General features: G+C 33.6%; 6 protein-coding genes across 9 annotated transcripts in view; 3 read left to right on the top strand and 3 right to left on the bottom strand.

Annotated features, from left to right (window-relative positions):
* Positions 1 to 39: 39 nt before the first annotated feature.
* LOC113504509 lies at positions 40 to 1,777 on the top strand. Its single transcript, XM_026886841.1, has 4 exons — positions 40 to 585; positions 672 to 773; positions 844 to 980; positions 1,068 to 1,777. The coding sequence occupies exons 1-4, from the start codon at positions 531 to 533 to the stop codon at positions 1,605 to 1,607; spliced, it is 834 nt and encodes a 277-aa protein (XP_026742642.1). The 5' UTR covers positions 40 to 530; the 3' UTR covers positions 1,608 to 1,777.
* Positions 1,559 to 3,336, bottom strand: LOC113504506 (protein ALP1-like). Its single transcript, XM_026886837.1, has 2 exons — positions 2,668 to 3,336; positions 1,559 to 2,593 (listed from the first exon to the last, which is right to left on the bottom strand). The coding sequence occupies exons 1-2, from the start codon at positions 2,951 to 2,953 to the stop codon at positions 1,788 to 1,790; spliced, it is 1,092 nt and encodes a 363-aa protein (XP_026742638.1). The 5' UTR covers positions 2,954 to 3,336; the 3' UTR covers positions 1,559 to 1,787.
* Positions 3,337 to 3,369: 33 nt separating this feature from the next.
* Positions 3,370 to 4,605, top strand: LOC113504508. Its single transcript, XM_026886839.1, has 4 exons — positions 3,370 to 3,537; positions 3,615 to 3,707; positions 3,805 to 3,941; positions 4,019 to 4,605. Exons 1-4 carry the CDS (start codon positions 3,492 to 3,494, stop codon positions 4,574 to 4,576), a joined length of 834 nt encoding a protein of 277 aa, XP_026742640.1. The 5' UTR covers positions 3,370 to 3,491; the 3' UTR covers positions 4,577 to 4,605.
* Positions 4,606 to 4,929: 324 nt separating this feature from the next.
* Positions 4,930 to 7,764, top strand: LOC113504507 (transcription factor E2F5-like). Its single transcript, XM_026886838.1, has 8 exons — positions 4,930 to 5,139; positions 5,253 to 5,362; positions 5,444 to 5,545; positions 5,799 to 5,970; positions 6,246 to 6,329; positions 6,913 to 6,996; positions 7,239 to 7,320; positions 7,485 to 7,764. Exons 1-8 carry the CDS (start codon positions 5,032 to 5,034, stop codon positions 7,583 to 7,585), a joined length of 843 nt encoding a protein of 280 aa, XP_026742639.1. The 5' UTR covers positions 4,930 to 5,031; the 3' UTR covers positions 7,586 to 7,764.
* Positions 7,749 to 11,721, bottom strand: LOC113504504 (WD repeat-containing protein 46). The gene is made up of 11 exons (XM_026886836.1): positions 11,584 to 11,721; positions 11,365 to 11,496; positions 10,908 to 11,131; positions 10,282 to 10,533; positions 9,902 to 10,052; positions 9,440 to 9,675; positions 9,015 to 9,179; positions 8,589 to 8,728; positions 8,296 to 8,486; positions 7,990 to 8,088; positions 7,749 to 7,904 (listed from the first exon to the last, which is right to left on the bottom strand). The coding sequence occupies exons 1-11, from the start codon at positions 11,599 to 11,601 to the stop codon at positions 7,779 to 7,781; spliced, it is 1,734 nt and encodes a 577-aa protein (XP_026742637.1). The 5' UTR covers positions 11,602 to 11,721; the 3' UTR covers positions 7,749 to 7,778.
* Positions 11,722 to 12,605: 884 nt separating this feature from the next.
* LOC113504627 (myelin transcription factor 1) overlaps positions 12,606 to 19,514 on the bottom strand; it is a 201,290-nt gene continuing 194,381 nt past the window's right edge. For 2 of the 4 annotated variants that reach the window (XM_026887032.1, XM_026887034.1), the window contains 4 exons: positions 16,059 to 16,268; positions 15,036 to 15,325; positions 14,664 to 14,824; positions 12,606 to 14,276 (listed from right to left, as the gene is read on the bottom strand). In XM_026887032.1, the coding sequence (XP_026742833.1) occupies positions 13,956 to 14,276; positions 14,664 to 14,824; positions 15,036 to 15,325; positions 16,059 to 16,268 (982 nt within the window). In that variant the 3' untranslated portion in view covers positions 12,606 to 13,955. Of the gene's footprint in view, positions 14,277 to 14,663; positions 14,825 to 15,035; positions 15,326 to 15,435; positions 15,499 to 16,058; positions 16,269 to 19,514 lie in introns of all 4 variants that reach the window. The other 2 variants (XM_026887035.1, XM_026887033.1) reach the window with 2 other exon arrangements.

Here is a 19,514-nt window from a genome sequence, read left to right as displayed (position 1 = left end):
GTTAATATCGAAATGCTTTTCCATTAGAAGTGTCTCTTTTAAGTCTTTTTGTAAATTACATTTAAACAAGTACTCTTCAATTTTCTACAGAAAGGGAAACCTTTAATCGTGCACAAAAGTTGCACATAGTTTGTTTAGGTTATGTTAGGCTAAGAAACAATGCATCTCCAAGTAAATATTATTGAAAAACTAGTTTATAATACTTTGGAATAAGAAACCGAAGTCTAACCCTATAGGCTCAATAGAAATGACAAGAACAGCACTGTGTTTCGCCAAATGTCAATTTGACGTCTGTGTGCCCTTTGTGTTTAATATCTGTGTGAGAACGCTGTATTTATTTCATGAAATCAATATAATGCAATAACAAATTACACGACATGTTGCAGTATCATACATGTTGTTACTCGATTTTTAATATTATAAAGCTTTGAAGTTAGAGGTTGGTCTACACGGTCAATCTGCGGCTAGTATAAAAGTTACCGTGCACTGTAATTGTACTTGTTGGAAAACGCCCAAGTTGTCGACACATAATGGATGAAAACATTGATAGTAATGTTGCCGTTTTGGCTATTTTAGATAACCAGTGTAAGCTAATAAACAAATACATGTCAAATTTGAAAATTTGTTTATAACCAAGGATAGATTTCAATGTATTGTTTTATGTATTTCAGCAAACCAATATAAACCGAATATGAATATGAATAACTATAACTTTAGTCACACAATAACTGTGACACACGAAGAAACAGATGTTAATGAGAGCAATAAGCAAAGTATGTACTGAAATAAGGTAATGAAGTTGTTTTTGCTAGAATAAACACTTAACAGTATTCTTTATTGCAGATGTCATTTGGACTAAACATGCAACTAATTTGTTGTTAAGTTTATATCAAACTAAAATCCATATGCTGGACAACCCAAAGAAGAAATCTAAAATGTGGCTCTCTATTGCTGAGGAATTAAAATCATTGAGTGTTGAGGTAGCTAACAGAGCTCATCTATGTTTAATTAAAGCTCTACTGTGTTTATGCAGCTTTCTAGTATATAATAATTATCATATATTTCAGGTGACCCCAGATCAAGTCAGATGGAAAATAAATGCTCTTACAAAAAAGTATAAAGACTGCATAGACAATGGACAAGGGGCCATGAGTTTTAAATATTTTAATGAAATGCACCAAATTTTGGGACGCTACTCAGATAATTCTGAAACCTACAGACTAGCATCTGGTGTAATGCCAGGTGGTTCAGAAGACTTAGATAAAGATAAAAGTAAAAGAAATAATTTGACCCTCAAAGGCTCAACACCTTTCAGAAGATTGAGGACAGAAAGAAGAGCTAAAATAGAGCTGGATAAACAATGGTTAGAATATTTAAGAAAACAAGAGGATCAAAAGCAATTGAGAGATGAGAGGTATGAAAGAAATTTGAGGCTAAGACAGGAGGAGTTACAGTTAAGAAAAAAAGAATTAGAAATTAAACAATCATTAGCATTAAAAAAATTACAACTCAAAGAGAAAAAACAAGAAGAAATGCTTAAAATTGAAAGAGAAAAATGTGCACTTTTGAGAAAGCTTTTGGCTGATCAGGATTTAATGAGGCAATAGTAACCATTCATAGCAATTGCACTTTTATACTTATAAATATTGTTTAACATGATGCTGTGAAATCTACATTTTATACAAAAGACTTATTTAAAATCTGCAACATGTTTACATGCTGAAAGAAGGAACCACAAATATTGTCCATGAGAAAATACTTATTGCTTAGAGCAAAATATTTATAAATCATTCATGTTCTTCCAAATGATCATTTTCATTGAGACAATAGTTGTGCAAGATACATGCAGCCACAATTGTATCAGTTATAAAGGCTATATTTCTATACACAGTGAATAGTTTTATTCTACGAAACCTCCCCTTCAATAAACTGAAAGCTTTATCACTCAACTTCCTTGTTGATGTGTGTAAGGCATTAAATTCTCTTTGCTGAGGTGTCAGTCTTTTGTTTTCTCTAAATGGAGGCATGAGCCAAGGTAAAGATGGATATCCTGAATGTCCAACTAAAAAGGTATTATGTGGAAATAGAGAATTCCTATTTTGTGTTGCAGTATTATACAAAGGAGATTTCTTGAGAACTCTAGCACAGTTAGATGAGCCTGGTTCACCACAGAAAACATTTGTAAACCTCAAATTAGCATCAATAGTGGCTTGAAGAATAATTGAGAAGTATCCTTTAGGGTTACAATACTCTCTTGCATTCTTGGGTTTCTCAATTTTAATGTGGGTACAGTCAATAATTCCAATCATGTGAGTAATACCAGTCTTGGTGTTAAATGAATCACATAAGTAGCTTATTTCTTCATAACTCTGAGGCCACTTTATAGCATCATCCAATTTTGTAAGGATCCAAGCCACCACTCTTCTAATAACTCTAAATGTTGATGAAATGGAAATGTCAAATCGTGTTGCTATTGGTGTCAGTGGTTCAGTGTTTGCAATAAAAGAGAGGAATATGTAAATACAAAGTTTAGGCTCCAAAGGTTTTAATCCAAACTTATGCGATGCTATGAACCCAGATTTTTCTAATTCATCTGAAACAAATAAGTAATGTGGATAGTATTAGAAGAGTTGGTTAATGAAAAGTTAATTGGAGTTTTCGTTTTACCAATAAGCCGGTAAGCAGTCTTCCGTGATAATCTTAATCGATTTTTAAATTCGGAATCTGTCCAAGAATCTATTATATGCAGATAATCATCAACACGTTTTCTTCGCAATCTTACTAAATATTGCATTAACGGAAAAAATAGTGAGTCGTCATCATTGTCACTAAAGTCCTCTTCTTCAGAAACATCTTGTTTCACCGTACATACATCACTCCACTCGCTTGAATCACTTTCGTCAGTACTTTGAGCTGTTTCGCTTAACCACAAGATTAATTTTTGTTTGTCCATTGTAACTGAAATACTAATTTTATTGTTTCATTTGAAGTGGTTATTCTAGTACACATCCAGAATATAAGTTTTGCCAATAACGCATATTTAGGCCCAAATAATATTTTCGTAAGTACGTTACGTTGTGACTGACAAAAATAAACAAACAATAATTATTGACGTTTTTCCTAAACTTCAAACAAGACAGTCCCTCTAGGGGTATACCTATAGGTTCCGTGGACATAGTGTAGCTGGAGATAGTGGTGGCAATGACAGTTACAAAAATTACTAAGCATACTAACTTCAAAAATTCTGGTCATACATGTCTTTGGGTCATACATGCAACTTAAGTTCTTGTCCAGTTTTTAAATGTTTTTTTGACAATCAGATCTCGCCTGGAATCGATTTGGTGAGTAGTATCGTGCATGCATACAAATCAGCTAAAACAACACAGATTGTCTAATGTCTATGCTCTAATAATAATCCAAGTGTCACCCAGACAGACACAAAACAAATTTTATAAATAATAAGGTCTAAAATAATTCAAAACAAACCTGTAATGGACGTATGTGAAGAAACTGATACTTATTGCATTCTGGAAGAAGGTTACCAGTTTTTATGTTAGCAGAATGAGAATTAAGATTAAGTTATGTGAAAGGATTCTAATTTGTTTTTATTTCAGCTTCCCAAGACAATTTAGAAATCTGTGAAAGCACTGATGAAGTTCATACAGTTAATTCAGAATCAAAGCCAATTGATGGTTCCGAGAAACCCTGTAAGTGAATTATTACAATATATCAACCTAATTATGTTAAAAGTTGTAAACAATTTAATTGAGTAACTTGTGACTTTTTAATTTTAAATGGATTCAGGTGCAGTGTGGACTACTAATGCTACAACAACACTACTGAAACTATATGAAAACAAACTAGGAATGCTAGAAACACCAAAAAAGAAAACAAGAATCTGGTTGGCAATATCACAAAGCCTAATGGAATATGGCATAGAGGTAAGTACGTAATATAAATGATAACAAATAACTTTGTAATTGCTCTAAAGCGAGTGCTTAAACCATTTATGTTTTAGGTGACACCAGATCAAGTAAGGTGGAAAATAAATGCATTAACAAAAAAGTATAAGCAATGTGTTGATACCGGGCATCATGACAAGTTTAAATATTTTAAAATAATGAATGATATTTATGCACAATACCATGTAGATTGTGATTCTTACACATTAACAGAACTCCTACACAGGAAGAAAGATAGTAATAAAGTTGACCTGAATATAAATGATCACAATATTAAACCATTTCAAGAAAGCAAAGCTGTTATAGAAATGAGGAAGATAAGACTAGCCAACAGAATAGAGTGTGATAGGTCTCAGGGAAAATTACAATTGGAAAAGCAATGGTTAGAATATTTAAGGAGGCAAGAAGAACAGAAGCAGTGGAGGGATGAAATTTACGAAAGAAATTTGAAATTGCGTGAAGAAGAACTGGAACTACGTAAAAAAGAGTTGGAGATTAAAGAAACTCTAGAGTTAAAAAAGATTCAGCTAAAAGAAAAAGAATATCGAGATACATTACAAATAGAAAGAGAAAAATGTGAACTGCTTAAAGAAATATTTAGTAAAAGATACTAGACAACAAGTATTAAATAAGTAAAATCTTATATGTTTTGTTTATTTAATTCCACATTGTAGCTTCTTACAAATTTAACATTACAACAGCCATGCAACTCGTTTTAAATAGGTATATGTTATTCCACATTTCTCAGTACGTACAAGAGTATTTTTACGACTTAGGCGATTATTCGAAGTCTTGCAAATACAACACATTTTTTTAATTTAGTTAACGTTAATGTTTTAAAATATTCAAGATTAATAGTATGTTTAAAAAATATCTATAAAATTAATAAGATTTCGAATTTAGACATAATCGATTAGATCTTTGATAATGTGTCTTAGATTATGGTATCGTATTGACTATGATTTAAGAAACCAAGGCTACCAACCTAATGTCCCGCCGCGACGCAAAATTCACTCGAAATCTCCGTTTATTGAGAAGGGATTTTACAAGTTATCAGTGAATTTTGACAATGACGGACTTAAGATATAAAAGATACGAAAAGTCTTTAGGTCTACTTACAACGAGATTTGTTTCTTTGCTGCAAAAGGCCAAGGATGGTGTTTTGGATTTGAAAATCGTAAGTTTAGCCTGATTTGCCTCCCATTGATCTGTCAAGCGAATTTGGGCACGAAAAATAAATATTTTGAATAATGATAATTGTGTTTAATAACTTTGATTTTATACTTTTAGGCGACAAATTTACTGGCGGTTGGACAAAAAAGGAGGATATATGATATCACAAATGTTTTAGAAGGTATCGGTTTGATAGAGAAAAGAAGTAAGAACAGTATACAATGGAAGTGAGTGTTATATATAATTTGAGTCATTAGTTGCGAGTTAAATATAGACAAAAGGCAATAAAACGGCATAATATTTCACAGGGGAACAGGACCTGATTGCAATACAAGTGATATTGGTGAAAAAGTTATATTACTGAGAAGACAAATAGGGCGCCTTGACGAACATGAACGATTACTTGACAAGTAAGCATTGTTGTAAATTGTTTATATGGTTTGATAACATTTATGGATAAATAAACAAGAATAAATTATCATCGTGTTAGGTTGAATGTCATAACTTAAAGTAACTAATTAGACAAGTAGACATAACATAAATAAGATTATATGCTTTTATTTTGATTTACCTGTTATTCTTTTAAATATCGGCATCTAAAATCATATTAGTTCATTAGCTACTAGAATAACATAAATAAAGTATACTTTTTTCTCTTAACAGGCAACTGCACTGGGTTGAACAAAGTATAAAGAATGTTTTAGATGACAATGATAATAAGGAGTGTTGTTTTGTTACCGACAAGGACATACATGACTGTTTTGTAGATAGCCAAGTTTTAGTAATAGAGGCACCATTAGGAGCTGAATTTTCAGCCGGTGGGATACCTAATAAGGTGAGAATTTGTTTACTTCATGTGTCATTCAGATAAGGCTTTTATTAGTCACTATAGCACAATATTAAGTGGTATGTATTAGCTTATAAAGTCCTTTTACGAGATTGGTGTTACAATTATTATTAAGGACGAGACACACAATTTCAATGTACAATACAATTGCACAAGCAAATGAAATACATATTATAGATAATTTTGATGATAATACATACTTCACCCTGAAACATTCTTAATAAACTTTGTTTACCTTTGCTAATTTCACCCTCACTTTTCAGTATAAGCGTAAACACTCAATAGTTGGGGGTCCTGGTCTCTCATATGATACTCAGCAGGTTGGTGTTATGAAACTCCATAAAAGTGTAAGTATTTTATAATCAAACTAGCTATTCCAGACATTGATTTGCCATATAAATGAGTTTAACCTCGTACCCACCCCTTGTACATTATAATGTACATAATATTAGAAATGATTAAAGCCCAAACATAGTTTTAAAAAGTACGCGTAAATGCCCAGCGTACATTACGTACATACACCAAAATAAGCTAACTTGCTTGGGCATGAACCATATTTATATATTATTATGTTATTTAAAATGAACACTGGGCATTTAGCCCTTATGATATTTTTATGCTTGGGCGTTACGAGGTTAAGGGAAGTAAGGGAATTAAAAAAAATGGTATATGAAAAATGATGTCTTCTGATTCTCAGACCTAACCAATATGCATACAAAATTTCATGAGAATTGGTTGAACCATTTTAGAGGAGTTCAATTACATACACTGTGACATGATAATTTTATAAATTAGATTTGTCAATACACTTATTATCAACTCTATGTATACTGTAAATTTTTTTACTTCAAGTTTTGAATGGTATCATCAGTATCTTTGTAATTCATGTCTGTTATTTAATTAAACCCACAATGAATTCATTAATTTCAGGATGAGGAACAGCATTATTTTTTACACGTGAAATCAACAGAATCCATTGGTGTGATACTACTCTGTGATAAAGAACAAGAAAAGGTACATTATTCACTGAAATTGTTACAAAAAGGCATACTTCTAGTATTCACATTTTTATAGTATTAATTCATCATGGGTTCCAGTATGATAGTTACTATGTTTGACAGATTACTGTCTAGTAAAGCAGTCAAAACCTGCATTCAGACTGCATAGATATTTAAAAAAAAAACGTTTCGAGGCATGATATTTTTCCATACTTAATGTCAATTCCATTTTCAAGCCCAATCAATGTTTTTTTCTAGGATGCAGAAGATGAAAGTATGGAAGACAGTGAAGTACAGAAGTTTACAGAGAACAGTTGTGGTGATAGCTTTAATCCTAACAGTGAGTACAAGTTGTATTGTTTTTAAAACTACCGTAATGTTTCAAAGTTTAAAATCTTGATATGCCCAAGTTTTCCATTTCTAATCGTCTTATGACCAAGTTGAGTACCTGGTTCAGTTATAAAATGCGCCACATTTACGTTATTTTTTCTTCTGACTTTTCAGACTACCTGTTAAGACTGAGCCCTCCAGTTACAAAGTACGATTTCTCATTTTCGTTGCACGGAACAGAAGGTTTATGCGACTTATATGACATCCCATGTTAACATTACTATAGTTACTAAGCATTCTTATTGACTTTCTTTTGAAAGACGTTTTTATTAATCATATTTTTGATCATGTTGAAGTTATATTGTAAACTGAATTGTAAATATATTATGTAAATAAGCTAAATCGTATCGAAATTATCAAAAGGAAATAAATGACTAGTTTATATGTATACAAAGATTTTCTTTTATTTTATTGTTTTTTAGTTTTAACGGTTGGCACAAATCTATCGAGTACACCAAATGATGGTTTCTTGGCTTTTTGCTCTTCTGATAGATTAAGCAACTTTTTGGCCTCCTTTGTCTGTTCAATGAAATCCTGTAAATAATATACCAAACATTGATTATTTCTTGGTCCTTATAACAATAAGGTACAATAAATTATAAGTAATGAACATAATTACTTTTCTTGCTACTTCTTTTATTATCTTCTTTCTCGCAATGTTCGTCTTGCCCTTCTTCTTATGCCGCGGCGTGAAGTCCATTTTTTTAGGTTTGAGATACTAAAATAAAAAAAAAATATTTAAAGTTTTCAGAAATACCGATGTAAAAAAATAATATTTACTATTATATTATTACTACTATTGTATTTATAAACTTGAACAAAGCTAATTGTAGACATTAGGTTTCTATTAATATGCATTGTTACTAAAAGTAATGTTACCAAAGTTAACACACAAAACACTTCTACTGTAAATCTCTTATCTTACCAAGAGTTTCTTTTTCGCTTCCATTTGTTCTTGCATAGAGGGTACGTCGACCTCAGTGATATCAAGAGGGTTGAGGGTAATGAGCTCTGCTGGAATCTTGTCGAGTAAGGCTTTGACTTCAGCCTCCTTCCTCTGCTTCTTATTCTGGAAGGGATTACTTTCCAACGCGTCAAAGTTCGGCTCACCACTGCCTGTAAATTAATGTTAAATCGAGTCAAATGGAGTAAGTACACACTGAAAATATATGTGCCTTATCATGCAGGGGTCGAAATTCGAAATCGAAATTAATTTACCTGGTACAATTATGCTTGTGAATCCGCTACTTGTTCCGATTCCTAAAACATCTTCGTAGGGGCAGAATTTAAAATTGTTAATAGTTTTTGCCATTCTGTGCCTGAGGTATGGTTTCTCTGTTGTTTTTGTACAGCAATTACTGCAAATAAGTAATTATTTTTAGGGCCGATTTTTCAATCTCCAGATAACTTTTATTCGACAAATATGTTTGACGTTTTGACAGCTTTTGTATAGGAAATATGTTAAACGGCCATATTTAACCTCAGATAAAAGTTATCTGACGATTGAAAAATCGGGACTATAGTCACATTAGTACTAAGTCTTTAGCTTTTAACTTAATTCGATTTTCAGGATAAACCTGACCCACATCGAGTTTAAAAATAGAGAAACAAAATATAAAGTAATTAAATAAAGTTTAAACTCACTTGTATATTTCCACAACTTCGTTTAAGCCGACAGCGAGCATGTCTTTCTGTGAGAACTCAAGGTCTACCGGCGCGCTCCTCAGTCTGTAGTCTTGTATGGGGCCGTCTAAATGCCTGATGTCCCATATTTTCATACTTCGGTCGACTCCTGATGTGGCCATGTACCTGTACAGAAAATTATATACTATAAGACTTTAACAATAAAAACATACAACAACTTATCATAAAAACAACTGCCCCAAACTTGATATATTTTTTTAAGCCCAAATGAAAGCTATTTTACGCCAAATAAAAAAATAATCAACAAATTCGGTTTATCCATTTTGAAGATCTGAACATAAAAAAATACAGACAAATTGAGAGTAAATAATTCTGTTATCAAAATAGGAAACATATTGAAAATTGTAGTGTAGACAAATACTTACATTCCCCTGTTATCAACCGCAAGAGCAGTGAGTGGTGTCTTATGGCACAGTATCTTAGCCAAAGGATCCTTAACAGTAGGCGACCATAAAGAGACAACACCCTTGGAGTTTCCTATGCATAAGGTCGCATTGTAAGGGTTCTGCGCCATCACAGCAGTTCTCCCTAAACGGTTGTTGTAGTGTCCAACTATTTCACCAACGGAAATGTCCAGCCAAGTCATAAAACCAAATTCATTCTGAAAAGAATAACACCAAGAAATGATCCATTAAACTGATAGGCAGATATGAACACTTTTTATGAGGCAAATTCAACATTGAAAAAGAGTTCAGTTAAATACATGGTCTTAATGCAAGGCAATACACAATACATTTAGGCCTCTCACTTTCACATAATGCAACAGTGCATTAAAAGTTTATAATAGGAGCAAAATACTATGTTTAGTTGTAAATATGGGTACTTACAACAGCGGCCAATAGAAAGTGATATGGTAGAAACTCCATTCTCAATATTTTGTCCATTTTCTTGATGCAGTGAATCTCTGTACCAGTGTTGTCATACATGTACAACCACTCCTTTTGGGCAGCAGCTACCATTGTCTCTGTGTGTAACCAACTGTAATGACAAGATGTTTTTATTCATTATTCAATCAAGGTAAATTTTACAGAATTTTTGATTTTTATTTTATTTGCTTGAATGTAGGTTTACAATAAGGTGGTTACAAGTGTGCTGGATCCATGTAAATTTTGTGATTATAACATGGCATGATATTTTATTGCTATTACAGATAATAATATGATCTTTTTAATTATATTTTTCATTACATTTTTAACACATTATTTACCTGATGTCATGTATAGATTCCATGACATTAATTTCCAAATGCAACTTCTTAGTGAACCAGTCAAAAGCTGCCAAATGGCCTTTTTTACTTCCTAAAAGCAAGTGTCGTCCATTTCTGGAGTATTTAGCTTGGTATGGTCCAAAGGCAAGGTTCAATTCAAATATTTTGGATGCTGCAGTTATATCTACATTCTCGGCTATGATCTTCTGTGATATTGCTGTTGTTTTGCCACCTTCTTCAACTTCCACACCTCTGAAAGGTAGATTTGTTTTTGAATATTACGAACAAGACAGTTTTGTTGTTTTCAGGGGCGTGTACAGTGGAGAGCTTTAATAATAATCGGTTGGCATTGACTTGACTTGTAATGGCTTTTCCTAAGTAACATGCATTATGCGCAGCATTAATGTTGAACCAATCTCATGAGAACATAATTTATAGGTTTTATAGATTTGATTGATTGACTGTGCTTTGGTGGTGCTACTTGGTAGCCTAACTTGGATAAACATATTTTAATTTCCTTGATTCTTCAAATTCTTGCGGATAAGGATCCTTGACAGTGATAATATACAAGTAAAACTAAAAATTCTGGTCACGAATACCAAACTATAAAAGCTATATTATCTTACCCTTGTCCTTCTGTTAGCAATATCTCAGCTCTAGCTGCTTGTTCCTGAGCATAATTATACTTTCTTTCTCTTTTCCTTAATTTCTCAGCATGAAGTGGATGCCTAACACCTTTGCCTACTCCCTCTCCGCGAGAGTGAACTTCTAGTTTCTCTGGATCAATAGGAGCCTTTCCTTCAAACTTTTTATTCCTCTTAGGTCTTATGGTATTAACTGTATCTTTATTCTGCAATTAGATTATATTTTAAGCCTTATTATGACAATGATTCTTTTTTGACGAAGGGCTTAGGATTTTTATTGACATAGTTCATCGTTTTAGATGCCATCATATGTATAAATGGGTCAAAACATCGAGAATAAAATCGAAACATTAAACGGCATTAACTTTTTTTTAACAACCATAGTTCTATTGATACTTTAGAGTAATAATTTTAGAGAATGCTGTTATAGCTGACTTACCTTAAATTTGTTTGCTTTTATTAAGTTAGGCGTTATTTTAATATTGAATACTTGCACTTTTTCATTTTTACCCTTACTACTATCTTCTGTATTCTTTTGATCCTTTTCAAAATAACGCTTGTTGTGTTCTTTCTGTAAAATTAGAGTTGTGTTGTTTAAGTACGTAATTCTCAATCGAAATAACAGAGACAAATGTATTAAGTATTTTTTTAATGTTACCTCTTTAGGTTGGTTCATTTTTATTTTTTATAATCAAGCAAAATCCTAGTTACAATTATATTTCCGATTATGTTTCAGCAACATAACCCCCACATGTAGATGAATATTTTGACAAGTAAATAACATGCATGCGGGATTGACAGTAATGACATTAATTAGTGTGTTGCAAAGCTAAAATATAAATTTACGAAATCAAGGTTGATTTTACAAAAATGGCCATAAATTTTACAAAAAGTGGATACTACCTCATTACACGACACTAGCAGAAACTGCTGAAATTACCTGCAGATTGCCACAATGAAAAAATTACTAGGTCTCACGGATCTAGTATTTTTTTTCATAACCGCACTAAGTAGAAAATTAAAGTCAATTTAAATTTTACGAATCAGAAGTATAGATAGCGTTCGTTAAATTTTAACCATACTGTATGGGAACTTTGGGAACATAATTATTCTCAATTTCCTGGGTACAGACAAAACAAAGCTTTCTAGACTTTCGCAACGTTTTGTATCTGTCGTATATTATGTATGTATGACATGAGTGTATGGGATCTTTTAATCTTATTTCGAGTCAAATTCGGAGGCATACCTTAATAATAAATGAGTTATTTTCCATGAGTTGTCCTGTTATTTCGCATTATCCAATGGCAAACTTAATTATCAGAAGGTAGATCGTTACCAGAAAGACTTACACCATTGATTTCCTTGATTTAGAATAAAAGCTTGTCGCAAATCAAGATCACTGATGTAGGCCAGGGCCTACCTCTTACTCGTTCCGTTGCTTGGAATTCTAATAAATGGTTTTTTTTTAGGCTCGATTCAATCTATAGCCTTCCAAGAAACTTCCAAGGTGGGTGTGCACGTTTGTAATAGGTACTAGATGCCTGCCAAGCTTAGGTATCATGATAAATCACAGTATGGTTTCTTTTTTGGTCAATTAATATATAAAGGGAAGGAAAAAATATGTATTATTTATTGTAACATGATTATTTTGACCGTTAAGGAAAATAAAAACCACTGAAATAATCTTGGTATTTATTATTTTTATTCTCTTTAACAACACATACTCAATATTTTACAGAAACGTATATGACAATCAGAGTAGTAACATATTAATAGGTTTTTAGTATTTAAATGCGAATATCATAAATTCCTGCGTACCAATATGGTACCATAAAAAGAAAAGTGTTTAGATAAAAAGATTTTTATTTCAGTATTAACAAACAAAACAAGAGTCGAGATCTAAAACGATAAAATTGCACATGTTGTGTATAAAGCGCATTAACTAAATTTATTGCAAATTAACATTAACTTGAGTTAATTAAGCTATCACATATCCCGTAAAGGTAACAATAAATAAGTAACATGTAACATAATCACAGCGAAGTGAATATTGGCTAACAAAGAAAGTAGGTATTCATTTATCCCTAAATCGATTATCAATTAGTGACTGAATTATTAACTTACACGATCTAATGAGATCCCATTATTTCCTAATACAAATAAAAACGTCCCTATGACGTGACAACTATAGTTATTCACAATTTATTTACAAACTGACTAGAAAGTCCTCTAAGGAGTTCATTATTTTTGTTTACATCGTTTATATTTTCTATCTCAATATTTAAGTCTTAATAGGTCAGCGTTCGGGAGCTGCTGTGACTCTGAAGCATTTGGCACATTCCCAGCATTATCAACTTTTAAGACAGATTAACAGTTTCCTTATTTACTATTTCATTTTTCTGTTTGATAAGAATTGAGTTTGCATGTGAAATTAGAAATTTTCTAAACTGGCAACCCTTTGGCTGTCAGCAATTTAAATGATAATTTTATTTATATCGAAATGTAGGTACAATATTTACACAATCGATTTTGATGCGTTTGTGTGGCTAAAATCGCTTACATACAATAGTATAAATTTCTCACCTAACAAATACATTAATTTTAAGCATACGAGTAACAGCGTTTAAAATTTATTTATGTCTATATAGTCCGGCTTACAGATTAAAAGTCGAATGAATCTTCGAGTGTTAACGTGATGTCATAAAGAAGTCACACATCGTATACAACGGTTTACAAAACAGACATCGTTTACCTAATACTTAGTAGAACACAAAGACCATTCCCCTAGCGGAGGACACGCTGTACAGCTTCACATCCGAAGCTGTTTAGTCTATTCACGTCACTTTTATAGTCACTGTCTTTAGCAAATATCTTTGGTGATTCGGTCGCTTCTCTAGACCTGCCTCCGCACTTTATCAAACACTAAAATTGAACTACAATTTCAAGTCTATATCACTTATAAGCTCCGCCGATCGCACGACTACATTAAATAGTTCATTGTCGTTCTGATTCGGCGGCGCTTTGTGAACCTTAAATGGGTGTAGGGAGCACTGTAAAGTCTTGGAGCGCGTTTTTCACGGTCTCGTAGATGGGCCGGTTCTCATCGGGGCAGTAGCCGTCGGGCGAGCAGAGCGTTTGCAGCTTGGTGAGGTATGAGTCGAAGTTATCATGCGCCGGCTTCTCGCCGGGTCCGGGCGGAGGCGGCGCGCCGGCCGGGCCGCCAGCCGCGGTCACCGGCACGGTGCCGCCGCCCGGGATCCTCACGTGCTCAAGCAAAGTGATCACATTGTTGCGCAGACTCTCGTAATACTCATTTAAATTATTGTTGCGTTGTATTAATGTTTGATTCTCCTGAAATATGAAATACCATTGAAGAATTTCCAATCTATAGCCTTTGACCTTAAAGAACGGGAAAACTTGTAGAGTTTTGTTAATTTTGAGTGGCTACTAATAATGTTAGTGGTACCAAACTAGAAAAAGATATTGGTACTCACAAATGTGTGATGTGTTAGTAGCACTCAAAGTTGGATGTTTCGAGCCATGACAGTACCATCTAAGTTGTCAGACAAAAATTACGAATTATAATCTTTCATGAGATTAAAATGATTTGCCTAGCACATTATGGGATATTTTTGGGGCATCGCGGCCCGGACTTGAAATAAACGTAATGCAAAAGGCCTAATGCCTTTGTGACTTACTTAAATATGTAAATGATGTTATATTAAAAACGTAGCTTACCCTATCTCCATGCGAAAGGTGAGTTTCCATAGCGTTGATATCGGATTTGAGACGCATCATCTGAGATTCTACGCGAGCGTTCTCTCGCTGAAGTTCCGTAATCTCCTGCTCTAGGGTCATCAGATCCTCGCTGTTCCCCGTCTGCATATTCATCTCCATCCCTGAATTGGAGAATATTATCTGTAGTAAGTTTGTGAGATTAAAGAATTTTTAGAATTGAGAACAGTAGTTATTCATTTAAAAATGTATCAATTAGGTAAAAAGTGAAAAGCCTGATTATTCTAATGATTATTATTGATATTTAAAGTACAAAGGAATTTACATTCTTTAGAATTTAAGTTATTTAGTAAGTACATAAAGTAGGCTACATACCTGAATAAGGCTTTGGGTATAGTGGCGTGATGTCGTCCGGGTATTTTGGCTTTTTTGGTTGCGGCGTGGGAGTAGCAGCGCCGGCTACTGGGCACCCAGACAGAGAGCGATGCGTCAGAAACGAGCCGTTTATATGTCCCGAGCCATCGCAGCCGGGCGTCGGACAGTTCACGCCGTCGAACTTTATGGCGGAGGCGGCAGCTGCCACGGCCGCCTTATGCTGCTCCACAGTGCCGCCACTCTCTAGCACTCGCATTTTGTTGCGATTCGCGATCGGGCACCCCGAAGCACTGCAGAATGGAAACCAATAAATTAATAACCGAACTTGTTTCTATTCATTGCCACTGACTACCTCTATACACTACACAAAACACTACTTTCCACTGAGAATCAGTCTTACCTCCGATGTGATAAGAATTTCCCTGTAGCGTGTCCAGATCCATCACAGCCCGGTATAGGGCATCTAAGCAGCGTGCAAATAACCAAGAAACTTATTGGATTACAGAAGAAATGCGGGCTTCTTTAAAAATGTTTAACACAAAGATTTGTACCGAGTTGGAAGGTCAGAGGTATAGTAATACTATGCACGTGTTTTATACTAGAATAAGTGGAAATCCTAGAAATACAATGCCGCACATAAATTGTGCCAGCATTGAGTACATTTAATGTAATTAGTTAGAACCAGCTCAGATGTCGAGTGTCAGATGACGAACTGCGATTCTTTACAGAGTAAATATCTACCTCGTGAGCCTCGTAAGCGAAAATTTGCTATTTGCCATTTGATTATCTATTGTCTATATTATGTTTTTATGTGTTTAGCTACCGGTTTATATTATTTTAAAATAAACAATTAAAATGTAGACAATATTTTGGATTATTGACACTCCCCAATGAGGGTTAGCTTTTTAATAGAGTAATTCTACTCAAGAGTTTCATTGAGCCTTCAACAGCTATTTGAAACTATTAACAACCAATATTAAAGCACCCAGCACCACAAAAAACCAGACCAAATGTTAAACTCACCTCAGTGGCTCGGAGTCCTGTCCATCTCTGGGCTTGCTCTTGGGCTTGTTGGCCCTCGGGCAGCCGGAGAGTGAGCGGTGTGACGAGTAGTTCCCGGTGACGTGGCCAGATCCGTCGCAGCCAGGGGTCGGGCACTTGAGCTCTTGCGAGTGCGGCTGGAGCTGCGAGCGGTCGGCGCGCGGACAACCGGACAGGCTGCACATAAACAGACTGCTTACAATGGCGTGCGGGCGCAGCGTACTGTACCAGAAGCTTGCATTCGATGACACTCCATGGTATTGGACCGTAATAAGCCAACAGACGAAATTTTGGATTGAAATCTTTGCTGGGCTGGATGCATACGATTTGATTTATTGAAATTTTGAATTTAAGTTTTTATGTAAGAAGGTTTTGCGGATGATAAAACAATTGAGTAGGTTTATCAGCCTTCGACTCCTTTTTCGGGAGCGTTTTTATTTTTTTTTGTAAATATTAAAACATATATATAAGAGAAAATTAAGAAAGCATGAGGTATTTTTTATTCTCTCCATACTATACAACTCAATAAAACAGTAACTTCGAACAAAACAAATAGCAAGGTCTAGTACGAAGTTCATTTTGTATGACGTTTAAAGTTGACGTTACCAAATTTTATGGTCGCGATTCGATTTAGAATCATACTGGGGCCATATTAGGGCAACAAGAACTGGTCTTGCAATCGTTTTTCTAATGAGTCTAAATGTAGAACCTAAAACTGACTTTAATAACTAGATACGGCATAAGATAGGGATATCTTAATGTGAAGGTTTATTATATACTTATTGCTGGCAAATTTTATTATCTCGTAATACTAATGGGTATTTCCTTCAGATTTAATTTGTTACACGATTAATGTATGCATCTGTTTACCATAGATATAAATAATTATTCAATTAGATAAACTTTTACGTTTATTTGTTTAGACACTTAATAGGTTGTCCTTACTCCGTAATAAGCATTTTAATATATTCTGTCTGCTAACTAGTTCCAACTTACTATGAAAGTATAATTTTATTGTATTTCAAGATAATTGCTCTGTGACTACTCAATTTGTTACTGCTAATTAAGAAATATCTTAAACTTAAACTTAATATTTTAAACAATAAAACAATGGATTAAATCCGTTGAGATACGAATAGCGATCTAATTTAATCAATGATCATTTTTCAAGTGAGACATAATTAAAAGACTATCTGGTTACTTTTTTTGTATGTAGATGCCGTATTTGCGGTCGCCTATCCAATGACGTCATAGTCAGCCTTATTTAAATGTATTAGAAGTGTCACTTTGGTTTAAAGCAAAATGTCAAAGATATGGCATATAAGACTGACTTTCGGGGTGACATTTTCTCCACAGAAAAAGCCCCGTAAATAAAAAGAATAAAAAAAAGACTGACTTTAGAAAGAGGCTTATTTCAGATTCCGATTGATAAAAATTCAGAAAAGAATTTTGTACGGTTCTTATGACCAATTCTACTTTTCGCCTATTTTTCATTTTATACTGCAATAATCATTATGTAAGGTAAAGTAATATATTTCTGTTTTATTAACCATAGTCATCTCAGCTCATAAATTATACTGCTAAACATCTCATAAATGTCCCTATTAAAAGACATCGTAAACATTCTACATAAAATATCGATATTATCATTGATTTATTATTGGCAAGGCTTATTTGTAGGACTAATTGTGTACTTATATCCTGAAAATGCGGTTCACGGCGTAATCAGACGGTCAAAGCGAGAAATTGCTGTCTCACATCAATGTAGAGTCAAACAAATGTCAATACTGACTGGTTTAGGAGTTGTTTTTTCACTGCTAGAGGACTGAGCATTACAGGGCATTACCTACATCATCTCTATAGTAATATTTTGTGATGCTCAAAAACTGCTACCGGGTATCCGATCTCAAATAAATGATTTTTTACTGTTATTTTTATAAGTAATGCCCGGTATTTTGTATCGTTGTTATGTTAAGTACATAATTAAAATATAAGTAACGTAAACATTAAATGTATAAAGTGACTGGAAACCAATACAGCATACAAATTGCAATATTCTGTAAAGTTATACACACGGTCGTAACTTACGACACTTTATTGCTTGTGTTTCAAATAGAATTTATCGATAATAGTAAAAATAGTTCAGCTGGCATGCATCTGTGAGTTTCCTACATTTATATTTAGATCATAACTCACGGAGATTTTCATATTTCGAGAGCCATTAATGTCTTACGGTAGATACCTTTACGTTCCCTTTTTAAAAAGTTTTGTAGACCAAAGACTTTGTGCTGTATTTTTTTTAAGTTGGTGTTTCTCTGTCAAATTTAATGATCTTGCTACCAGACCTTATTTTATAATATTTTTATTATTGTATAACAAGAAACATCGGTCGCAACAGAGATTATATCTAAGTATAAAGTCCGAAGTTTCATAAAATTCTGATAGTTATTAAAACGCGAATACTTTTTATTTTCTTTTATGTAGGTAATTTAAACATTATTGTATACCATCGACGAAAGAACTCTACAAATAACCGTTTACTTGTTACTTTCTAAATTTAAAATCGTTGTGTTAAATATGGCGCTTTATTTGATAATACTTCAGAGTATATCAGCATTGTCTTGCTCTGACGAGATTTGACTGTACAATCAGCACATTATACGTAAAATATTTACATAATTATTAACGTACGCGACACTGTTTTGTCAGTATCTATGGTTGAATCTTTTAAAAACAAAATAAGACTAATGAATTCACGTCGCACTATGTCATAATGCGTGTATGTAAATAAAGATGCAGACGTCCTACGTACTCACTATTACCACGAAGGTCGCTCTACAAAAATACACTTTATGATTTACAACTTAAGATTTAAAATTATAAATGCTAATGCAACGAAGGTAAATGTAGTGTATAATGTAATTTTTATCAGGTGGGCGATAATAGATATTTGGATCTATGCATATTACGAGCGCAGTCATGACGAAAGTTGCTTGATTCTACGCTACGAAGATAAAACAGATGTTTCGTTAACTTATCGTCGTCTTTTGTTTATTTAGTATTGTTGTCAATTTGCACACACAAACAAGAAACACGCATTATATGTTAGAATAACAAGGCGTAAAACAATGTTATGACACGTTCTGTGACGAGGAATATTAATAAAGGCATGCGGTTAGTTTCATCAAAATCCCGTGGGACGCCGCCAATTGGCGCGGAAATGCGCAAATTGTCATTCAGGGGCGCAATTGTGAACGCTCTACATAGCCGTGCAAACGCAAAACATCGAATACATAATTTCTTTTCGAAACAATAAAAATCAATGAACAATTTCTTAAAAAATGTAAATGACTTTGTAGCAAGTCAATAAAACTTTAATTTTATGTCGTTTAAGTCATAACGCTATTGAAAGGTTTTATTGCTTATTAGCTGCATACA

The sequence above is a fragment of the Trichoplusia ni genome, chromosome 22 (genome assembly GCF_003590095.1).
Source record: "Trichoplusia ni isolate ovarian cell line Hi5 chromosome 22, tn1, whole genome shotgun sequence".
Lineage (NCBI taxonomy): Eukaryota > Metazoa > Arthropoda > Insecta > Lepidoptera > Noctuidae > Trichoplusia > Trichoplusia ni.
This window is presented reverse-complemented; position numbering and strand designations above follow the sequence as displayed.